The sequence below is a fragment of the Ovis aries genome, chromosome 3 (assembly GCF_016772045.2).
Source record: "Ovis aries strain OAR_USU_Benz2616 breed Rambouillet chromosome 3, ARS-UI_Ramb_v3.0, whole genome shotgun sequence".
NCBI lineage: Eukaryota > Metazoa > Chordata > Mammalia > Artiodactyla > Bovidae > Ovis > Ovis aries.
In genome coordinates, this window is record NC_056056.1 from 225,849,257 (window position 1) to 225,859,590 (window position 10,334).

A 10,334-nucleotide genomic window follows, 5' to 3' on the forward strand; every position below is an offset into this window, starting at 1 on the left:
CGGTGTCCTGGCGTCGAGGTGTGCTGGCGGCGGGGTGTCGCAGGGCGTGTCACGAGGTGACCGGGGGCGGGCTGAGGACGGGCGGGCGGGAGCGACGGAGGGCGCGCGGGGCTGGCGCTCCGGGCACCCCTCCCCCGCCGCGGTCGGCAGGCCTTTCCCCGGAGAAGATGGCGGATCGGGCGGAGATGTTTTCTCTTTCCACCTTCCACTCGCTGTCGCCGCCAGGCTGCAGGTACGCACTCGGGCGCCCGGGCCCTTCCCTGCCCACCGCTCCCCCTCTGACCCCGCCCCAGACTCCGCCGGCCCGACCCTGCCACCCCACCCCCAACGCCTTTGGGGGCCGGAGCCCCAGACCCTCTCAGGTCCCGAGGCCCACTTGCTCCCCATCCCCCACTCCTGGTTCCAGGCCTCTCCACTTTGTCCTCCCCTTACGACCCTCCTCCAGCCCCAGTGACCATCCCCCACCCCAGATTCCTGACGGGACCCGGTGCTGCACCCAACCTGAGCCTCTCCTCCAAAGGCGGAGGTCATGGGCCGAGCCTGAGGGGCAGCCTGCCTGCGGGGTGCTGAGCACACACTCTGCCTGGCAGTGTCCTTTTTGGCCTTGCTGGGCCTCTGGTGGAGGCCTGGCCTGGTCTGCAGGGCTCAGGGAAGAGAATTGCAATCAAGCCTGGAGCCTGGGGGAAGGGACTAGGGTGGGGAAAGGGCTGAACCTTGGGATGTAGGCCGGTCTTGGGCAGGAATAGCGGATAGAGGGGCTGAATTCTGCTCCGGAGCAGGCTCGACCCCTCCCCCTCCCCCTCCCCCAGCTGCTGCAGCTTCAGTCCCCCTCCCCCTTCTCGGCTCAGCCTGACTCCCCTGAGGCTGAGGCTGTGACCCAGAGGGGCCTGGAGCTGAGCGCAGTGGGAGGAGAGGCTGCTGGCTCTGATGAGGGGACTGGGAGGAGGGCTGGGGGCAAGTGCTTCCTCAGGGCAGGCGGTGGCTCCAGTTGTGGGGGAAATGCCCTGGAGAGCAGGGCTTAAGCTTCAGGATAATGGCAGGATGCCTGTGTGGGAGTTGGGGGCTCTGGAGATCGTGGGGTCGAGGAGCTGGGGTGGGGGGCTCCCTTGGCCCCTCCTTAGGACCAGCTCTCAGACAGGGAGTCCAGGACTGACGGCTCTCTCAGGAGCCCTGTCCTTGCTCTCCTCTCCAGGCCTCCTCAGGACATAAGCCTGGAGGAATTTGACGATGAAGATCTGTCTGAGATCACTGATGACTGCGGTCTGGGCCTCAGCTATGACTCGGACCACTGCGAGAAGGTGGGGAGAGGGCTGGGGCAGAGAACTCTCTCACAGGAGAGCCTCACTTAGCTTTTGCTCAGCGGTCTCTGGGGAGGGTCTAAGCTCAGCCTTGAGAGGATCCTCTCAGTGCCCCCTCTCCCTTGGCCTCTTGACTTGTGGGCCCCTCGATACCTGACCCCTCTCTTCCTAAGAGCGGCCCACTGAGGACCTTCCCCAGCGTTCCTGCCTGGCTTCCTCCATGGGCTGGACTTGGGGAGGGAAGAAGTGCCTCTGCTTTGGGCCCTCTGGCCTCAGATCTACCCCCTTCCAGCTGCCATCTCATCTCCTTCTCAGTCCTGTCCCCACCTCTCTAGCCTCTCTTAGCCTCCTGTCTCCTCCCCTGAAGTTCCCCTTCCCCCATCTCCTCCTCCTCCCTGGCTCTTCACGTTTTTGTTTTCATTCAAGAACATTTCTGAGCAACTCCCGTGTGGCAAGTGCTAGAGGCTTGCAGGTGCCTGGGAAGACAGCAGGACAGGTGTGGCTCTTGCCCTTGGGAGCTTATAACCTAGTAGGGGAGGAAGACAGGTGAGAGACAATGGGTGCCTGAGCCTCAGCATCTGGGTTCCAATGAGGGGACACATGGCCCACCCGAGACTGAGGCCATTAGGGAGATTTTCTAGTGGAAATGCAGGGCCATGCCCTTAGGGAAGACTAGCAGGAGCTGGCAGATGAGGGCAGTGTACCGGAGGGGATGGAGCAGAGGAATTGCTGGCGGGGGATTAGTGGATTGCAGGCCCTGAGGTTGGTGCAAGTCTGGTGAAACCTGGTGCTGGGCCTCTTTGCTTCACGCGTTCATTTGATCTTTACTGAGCTTTTATGTGGGCCAGGGCCTGTTCTCGGTGGGGGTCGGGGTACCGCAGTGTACAATATGGACATGTCCCTGTCCTGGTGGGGCTTGCAGCTTGCTGGGGAGACAGATGCAAACTCTACGGTTAATTATGAGTTGTGTTAAAATGCTGTGAAGGAAAAAGTACTGGTGTTAAATGTGATGGGATTTGAGGGTGGGATGAGGTTGGCAGGTGGGTTGGGGCCTCTTTGAGAATCTGTCACTGAGACTTAGGAGTTTGGGCTCTTATTTACCAAGATCCTTATGTATCTTAAGCTGATTTTAAAAAAAGCAAAAATCAAAAACTGCTCTGTTGATGGAGAGCAGAGTGGTCTGGAGGGAGGTTTCCCCCCTTGACTTGTGGCTTCCTGCTTTCACCTTTCCTGGCACCTGGGACCCCAGGCCGCTGTCCTGCTGCAGCCCAGCTCTGCCCTGTCCTTCTTCCTGCAGGACAGCCTTGCCCTGGGGCGTTCGGAGCAGCCGCACCCCATCTGCTCCTTCCAGGATGACTTCCAGGAGTTCGAGATGATTGACGACAATGAAGAGGAGGAGGAAGAAGAGGAGGAGGAGGACGAGGAGGAGGAGGACGAGGAGGAAGGAGAGGGGGAGGGCAAGGAGGGAGGAGGCCCTGGCTCAGAGACCCCTGCCCCGGAGCCCCTGATCCCCTCCCCTTCCCTAGAGGAGCCTCACAAGCATCGACCTACCACCCTCCACCTGACAACGCTTGGAGCCCAGGTGAGCTCCCAGGCCCAGAGCTCCCCCTGGTTCCCGGCGTGGGGGGCTCTGGTGCCCACGGCCACCTGCCCCCTCCTGCCCGCGAGGACAGGGGCGCTCAGCGCCGCTCTCCCCTGCCCCTCCCCCACCGCAGGACTCGCTGAACAACAATGGAGGGTTTGCTCCAGGGCCTCCGGCCTCCAGGCAGGAAACAGCGCTATGCCCAGCGGCGCAGGAGCCTCTCCGAGGTGAGCAGGGCAGCAGGGTAGCGGTGGGTGTTGGGGAGCGGCACAGGAGGCGGGGGAGGGCAGGGGGGGCTGACCTGAGCCTCTGCCCCGCAGAGGCGCCCGTCCCCCTCGCGCCCACCGACACGGACCCCTGCGGGGCGCAGCCACCTGTGCGCCCAGGCTGCGACTCCGAAGGAAACCAGCCCGCAGGGCCCCTGGCACCTGGTGGGGCCTCCCCTTCCTCGGATCCGGGTATCGAGGCCGACCTGGGCAGCGGCTCCAGCGGAGGCCGCGGGGGCCGGCGCAGCAGCCAGGACCTGTCGTCCCCGGGCTCCGACTACGAGGACGTCGGGGGCGCGCGCCTAGGGCGCATGATCTCGTCTATCTCGGAGACCGAGCTGGAGCGGAGCAGTGACGACGGCAGCAGCAGCAGCGGCCGCTCCTCGCACCTCACCAACTCCATCGAGGAGGCCTCGTCGCCGGCCTCGGAGCCGGAGCCGGAGCCCGAGCCGCCCTGCGAGCCCCCGCGCCGCCCCGCCTTCCTGCCCGTGGGCCCCGAGGACACCAACAGCGAGTACGAGTCCGGGTCCGAGTCGGAGCCGGACCTCAGCGAGGACGCCGACTCGCCCTGGCTGCTCAGCAACCTCGTGAGCCGGATGATCTCCGAGGGCTCCTCGCCCATCCGCTGCCCCGGCCAGTGCCTGTCCCCCTCGCCGCGCCCTGCGGGGGAGCCTGCCTCACCCGCTGGCGAGGCCCCGGCGGCAGCGGCGGCGCCTGGCGGCGTGGAGCTGGTGGACATGGAGACGCTGTGTGGGCCGCCGCCGCCCGCGCCCCCCGCCCCTCGGCCCGGCCCTGCGCAGCCGGGGCCCTGCCTCTTCCTCAGCAACCCCACGCGCGACACCATCACCCCGCTGTGGGCCGCCCCAGGTCGCCCCGCCCGCCCAGGCCGTGCCTGCTCCGCTGCCTGCTCGGATGAGGACGACGATGAGGACGAAGAGGAGGAGGATGAAGCTGAGGCTAAGGCGGCGCCCCCCGGGGGCCGAGGAGCGGGCCCCGCGGCGCTGGACGCCTCGCTGGTGTACGACGCGGTCAAGTACACGCTGGTGGTGGACGAGCACACGCAGCTGGAGCTGGTGAGCCTGCGGCGCTGCGCCGGCCTGGGTGAGGACAGCGAGGACAGCGGAGGCGAGGCCAGCGAGGAGGAGGCAGGAGCCGTGCTGCTGGGTGGGGAGCAGGGCCCCGGGGACGCCTCCCCGGACAGCCCCGACCTCACCTTCTCCAAGAAGTTCCTCAACGTCTTTGTCAACAGCACCTCTCGGTCTTCCAGTGAGTGGGAAGGGGGAGGGGGTGGTTCCAGGGGAGCAGGCTGGCTCCTCGCCGGGGGCCGCAGATCAGCCCCCAAGAGCCAGGACAGCCTGAGGGTCTGCGGGTGGCCGGCGCTGGGCACTGCCCTCTTACCCAGCGCCTGCGTGGGGGCTTTCCCGGGCTACCCCCGCGTGGGGAGTGGCGAGGGGAGGCTGCTCTGTCTCCAGCCCCAGACAGGGCCAACCCACCCCAGGGGGCCGCGGGGAGGGGGCCCTGGCTGGCCTTCTAGCGCCTCCCTGAGCCTTCCTCTGTTTCTCTCTCTCAGGCACCGAGTCTTTCGGCCTTTTTTCGTGCCTGGTCAATGGGGAGGAGAGAGAGCAAACACACAGGGCTGTCTTCAGGTACAGGCACCCCCCTTGCTGGCGCTGACCCTCCACCCGAGTCTCAGACCCTCTGGGACCCTGGTGGGCACAGCCCAGCCCTCCTGCCCCTGCCCTAGTGATCTCCCACCTCTGACTCGCCCTCAGGTTCATTCCCCGCCATCCCGATGAGCTGGAGCTGGACGTGGATGACCCGGTGCTGGTGGAGGCTGAGGAGGACGACTTCTGGTTCCGTGGCTTCAACATGCGTACGGGCGAGCGCGGGGTCTTCCCTGCCTTCTACGCCCATGCGGTGCCAGGGCCTGCCAAGGACCTGCTGGGTGAGGCCCCTTCCCTAAGGGTCATTGTGTCACCCAGACCCTCTCTTGCTGGCCTAACCCAGGCCCCTTGTGGCCCTTAGGGAGCAAGCGGGGCCCCTGCTGGGTGGAGCGCTTCGACGTCCAGTTCCTGGGCTCCGTGGAGGTGCCTTGCCACCAGGGGAATGGCATCCTGTGTGCAGCCATGCAGAAGGTCAGTCTGGGGCTGGGGGTGGGGCGAGTGCTGCAGGCTGGCTCAGCCCTTGGAGGCCTCGAGCCTGGGACCCCCAGCGCTGATGGAGGGGCTGGCAGACAGGCCGAGGGCAGCGCCGTGGCTGTTCCCCGGCACCATCCCACTGACCTCCCCCTGCAGCCTGTCCTATTCGTGTCTGGAAGTCAAGACCAGCTCTCTCAGACCCTCCTCCGGGGGCTCACTGATAGTCCCTCAGTCGTGTCCGACTCTTTGCAGCCCCAGGCACTGTAGCCCGTCTGACTCCTCTGCCCATGGGATTCTCCAGGCAGGAACACGGGAGTGGTTGCCATTTCCTTCTCCAGGGCATCTGCCTGATCCAGGGATCGAACCCAGGTCTTCTGCATCGCAGGCGGATTCTTTACCACCTGAGCCACCGAGAATGCAATTTGCTCGCTCAGTATTCGCTCAGTGGCCGCTCAGGAGGGCCTGCCTGCCTGCCGGTCCTGAGACAGAGCCGGAGCAGCAGGGGGGCGGGGCAGCCCTGCCCCTACCCTCTCACGGGACGGGTGCTGAGGAGCCCGGGGCTGCAGTCCTGCAAAGGGCCGGGGAGAAGACGGGGCAGGCCACCCCGAGACCGCGGGGCGGCCAAGACCATGCTCATATCTTCCCGAATCAGGGCCACGGCTTTTCAGACCTAATTGAGAATGTTCCCCCAGGGGGGAAGCTGATGCTTGTAGGCCCCTGAGACCTTCTTCTCCTTGACTCTGCAGATTGCCACGGCCCGAAAACTGACCGTCCACCTGCGTCCTCCTGCCTCTTGTGACCTTGAGATCTCTCTCCGGGGTGTCAAGCTGAGTCTCAGCGGAGGCCCTGAGGTGGGGTGTGGGCCCTGAACCACCGAGGCGGCTGCAAAGGGCGGAGCAGGCGGATCAGAGCAGGCGTGTCTGGCGGGCTGGGCCACCTCTGCTAACCCTTCTGCCGTCTCTTCCAGTTCCAACACTGCAGCCACTTCTTCCAGATGAAGAACATCTCGTTCTGCGGCTGCCACCCCCGCAACAGCTGGTAAGAGGCTTCCCCTTCCCCTAGTCCCCTCAGGCCCCGAGGGCCGCCCACATGCAGTCCCGCCGTCCAGCAGCCCCACCCACTTGGCTCCATGAGGTGAGCCCCACATGGCGCCCGCTCTGTTCCGGGTCCGGGAGACATGGATCAGACAGGCTCCCATGTGGTCTGGGTGGGAAGACAGACACACAGTCAAGTAAGTGCTTGAAGCATCTCTAGGGATCCAGTGGACATCTCTCTGGGGCTCCAGCGAGCACAGAGGTGGCTGAATTCTCCTGGGACTTGGGGGGGGGGTGCAGTCGGAGACCACTCTATAAACCTCGAAAGACAGATGGGTGACAGGGTGGGTCTTCTTGGCATGGAGCCAGCTGAGCCAGGGCCAGGGGTGAGAGGCACTAGGGGGTCTTTAGGGGAGCCAGATGAGGCAGGAGGGACGCGGAGGACCTGTGCCCTTCTGACCCTGCCGAGGAGCTTGTAGTTAACCCCATCGGCAGTGGGGTGGTGGGTGATGCCGTCAGGCTGACCAGCTGGCTCTGCCTACTGTGCAAGCGGAAGGACCCAAGTGCTGCTGGCCAGAGCCAGGAGGTGCGGGGCCCTCCAAGTGGCGTGTCCGGGCGGGTTTTGGGAGGTGGGACAGGCAGGCCTGAGCTGACTGGATGTAGAGACCAGTCTGCAGGGAGAATCAGGTGACCTGGCTGTTGAGCGGTTGGTGGCCCACACAGCAACGGGCCTGGCAGGCCGGCTGTGCAGTCTTCAGTTGCAGACGTGGTGGGGTTGTGGTGTCCGTTGTTACTGGGGTCTGGAGGATGGAAGAGAGACCTCGGGGCAGGTATGTTTTGGAGCAGGCGGATAACTTCGGCCATGAGGCAGACAAGATGGCCAGGCCGAGAGAGAGGAGGTGGGAGTGAGAGCAGCGGCGTACCCGGCGGGTGGAGGCCGGCCGTCCTGCCCAGCTGGACTCTGCGCCGTGCCGGTGAGGCGAGCCGTGCGGCACAGTGCTGTGTGCCCCAGAGGAGGTGATGGGGGCTGAGCCTCGAGGCACACGGAGCCCTGCCGGGGCCCGGAGGTGCTGCTGGTATTTGAGGCCGCAGGTCCTCAAGGGAGGCAGACCGTGAGAAGCACACTCTGTTCCCGGGGTTGAGGTCGGGTGTGTGCCGTTTGCACGCTTGTGGTGAGACTGGGGGCGCACTGTCTGCTGACTGGGCAGTGGTTTCCACCCTTAGCAGGGCAGAGCCCCGTCTGGCTGCTTCTCCATTGAGAGGAAGCTGATTTGACGGGCTGGAGATCTGGGTAGGGGACCGGGGCTCAGACCAGGCCATGGGGTGGACTGTGCCGTGAGGACCGGCGTGCACGGCAGCCATGTGGACGGTGGCCTTGAGAGAGAAGGATGGCAGAGGGAGACGGGGCGCCACAGGCTCGGGCCCCCAGGCCAGACCCTGACCGTGTGCAGCTCCGAGGTTCGCCGGCCAGGAAGGGACCGAGGAGCTGCTGTCCCGGCCCCGAGCTTCCTGATATTCGCTGCTCCAGAGCCCAGCCCAGGCCCCTCAGGGAGGAGGCACAGGGAGACGGTGCCTGGTAGCTCAGGGGTGAGGTTGGCCTCTGCTGGGTGCCTGGGGTCTGGACAAGGGAGGAGTGAGTGGTGGCTGTGATCACAGGCGGTAGAGAGCGTGCCCAGGGTGCTGCAGGCTTGCTGTCTGTCCGCGGTGTGTGTTTGACCCTTTCTGGGCCTTGGTGCCGTCCCCTTGAGACCAGCCTCACCGCACTGTTGTGAGGTTTCTGCCGGTTATTAATGAAAAGAGCTTGCTTAGGCCGGTGCCTGGCCCTTGCTCCGAATCCAGTCATCTGAGCGTGGCGCTCGAGACAAGGCCCACACACGCATGCTGTGCTGGCGATGACGCTGTCCTGTGGGCTCCCGTCTGGAGGAGCCACAAAGCCCTGACCCCCCAGCATGGACGGGACGGGCCACAGCTGGGTGAGGGTCCCGAGCCTCCTGAGGCTGGCCGCTGACAGGCCCTCCCTCTGGACAGTAGTTTTTGTTGATGTCTTGCTGAGAAGAAGGGCAGGTTCAGGAAAGCCACACAGGGAACAGAGCTGGGCCCCCGGAGCTGGGGTACAAGCTTCTCCTCCAGGAGGACTCTTGTGCACATCAGGGCCCACGTCAAGCCCACAGCGGAGCCTGAAAAGTACTGTGGGTGTGCAGGACCAGAGGTGGAGCTGGGCAGGCTCCAGGCCTCAGGGGAAGGACGGGGCGGGGTCACCCGGGACGCCCAGCAGACTGGGGAGAGACCACCTCGCCGTGCGGCCTGGGGGCAGGCTCCGGGCGCTGGCTCGGGAGGAAGAAGATGCAGCTGGACACCCTTGTAGACACATTAACAAAGATCGCTAACTCCTCATGGTGCCCAGCACTGTGCTCCTGGACAGAGATCATGTGACCTGCACACTCCCCAGCCCTGCCCGCCCTGCACCCTGTGCTCTGACCCGGGGGCCGGTGCTCCATGCCCTGACACCCCTGTGCGCTTGCTGCCCCACCCCCCACAGCTATTTTGGCTTCATCACCAAACACCCGCTGCTGAGCCGCTTTGCCTGCCACGTCTTTGTCTCCCAGGAGTCGATGAGGCCCGTGGCCCAGAGTGTGGGGTGAGTGGGTCTGGAGGGTGGGCCAGTGCACATGATGGCCAGGACCGGGACGGGGTGCTGGCCTGGTGCCCTGGCGCACGCAGCTGCGGGGAGGGTGGGGATGAGGTTTGGGAGGCGTGGGGGCGGGGGGGGTCAGATGGCAGCGGAGGGTGTCAAGGGGCCTGGGCGGGTGGTCCTCGGCGGGTGGTCCTCAGTGTGGGAGCGGCATTCCACGGGGTGGGGGGGGTGGGGGTAGGGAAGGCCACACTGGACCCAGACAATGAGGAGCCAGGTCCGGGTCAGGAGGCTGAGGGCTGAAGCTGGGGCAGTGTGGCGGGCCTGGGTGGGGCCGTGGGGCCCCGGGCCTGAGGATGCTCTCCCCCTGAAGCCGCGCCTTCCTGGAGTACTACCAGCAGCACCTGGAGTATGCCTGCCCCACAGAGGACATCTACCTGGAGTAGCTGCCCCGCTCTCCTGCCCCGGGAGCAGCCAGGGCTGGGGCCACCTCAGGAGGCTGCCTCAGCTTCGGCAAGGACTGGACTGGGGGCCCGTGGGGCCTGACACCTGGGGGGCCGCGGGCTGTGCGGGATTGCGCATCCTCGCCCGGGGGGGCCCTGCGCCTCTGCCCCCCACGCGTCCCCCTGCCACCTGGGGCTGCCCGCAGCCCCCCCAAACCCCGTCTGTCTCTGCTCCTCTGTGCTGCGAACTCTCACCCTCTGCTCTTCACTGTGGGGTCGGAACTGGGAGGTGCGTGGGGAGGAAGCTCCCAGGTGACCCCTCTTGCTCGTCCCCCGTGATTTATAAAGGAGTTTTAATTTTTATAGTGAATATCAAGGGATCGTCCTGTCCTCATCATGGGGACAAAGAGAGGGCCCCCCATACTGCCCCACTTGGCTCTCGGGGGACACAGGGAGGGGTTCCCCAGGAGGGCCTTGGTGGGGACTAGGAGTCGTCCCTGATGCTCACCCTGAGTCCCAGACGCTGCTAGGAGGAGGGGGCCCTGGCCTGGGCCCCAACCACACCAGCATCTGCTTTGCCGCTGCAAACACTCCCCGCAGTCCAGCACCTCAATAAACTTTCTGCTTGGTGTGACCCTGGCTATTTCTGGGGTGAGGGAAGCAGATACAGGGCTGGGGACCAGGTGCTGCCCACAGCAGCGGGGGCCGAGGGGCCAGGGTGCTGGAGCTGCTGTCTGAAGCTCTGCCGGGCTCCCGGTGTGGTGTGTGGCGGCCGCTCTCCACCGCCACTCGCTGGGTCAGTGAGGAAGCTGAGGCCCGAGAGGTCATGAGATGCGTGTGCTGTCTGCCTGCACTGGAGCACCAGGCTGGGAGTGTGTGCAGGCCTGTGAGTGTGCCCGCATGCTTGTGAATGCGTGTGTGAGGCACAGCAGGCATCACTC

The 10,334-nt window shown here is 65.3% G+C and overlaps 1 protein-coding gene across 1 annotated transcript; it reads left to right on the top strand.

Annotated features, from left to right (window-relative positions):
• Nucleotides 1-160: 160 nt before the first annotated feature.
• Nucleotides 161-10,027, top strand: MAPK8IP2 (mitogen-activated protein kinase 8 interacting protein 2). The gene is made up of 12 exons (XM_027968290.3): nucleotides 161-232; nucleotides 1,193-1,298; nucleotides 2,596-2,880; nucleotides 3,014-3,107; nucleotides 3,201-4,412; nucleotides 4,717-4,792; nucleotides 4,919-5,091; nucleotides 5,172-5,281; nucleotides 6,031-6,135; nucleotides 6,252-6,322; nucleotides 8,858-8,956; nucleotides 9,324-10,027. The coding sequence occupies exons 1-12, from the start codon at nucleotides 168-170 to the stop codon at nucleotides 9,394-9,396; spliced, it is 2,469 nt and encodes an 822-aa protein (XP_027824091.2). The 5' UTR covers nucleotides 161-167; the 3' UTR covers nucleotides 9,397-10,027.
• The last annotated feature ends 307 nt before the right edge of the window (nucleotides 10,028-10,334 follow it).

Excerpts from the sequence above, each read along its gene's own strand:
- MAPK8IP2 (XM_027968290.3), top strand. The coding sequence starts at position 168 with ATGGCGGATCGGGCGGAGATGTTTTCTCTTTCCACCTTCCACTCGCTG. Across the intron at positions 233-1,192 it reads CTGTCGCCGCCAGGCTGCAG|GCCTCCTCAGGACATAAGCC; the intron begins GTACGCACTCGG and ends TCTCCTCTCCAG. Across the intron at positions 6,136-6,251 it reads GTCTCAGCGGAGGCCCTGAG|TTCCAACACTGCAGCCACTT; the intron begins GTGGGGTGTGGG and ends CGTCTCTTCCAG.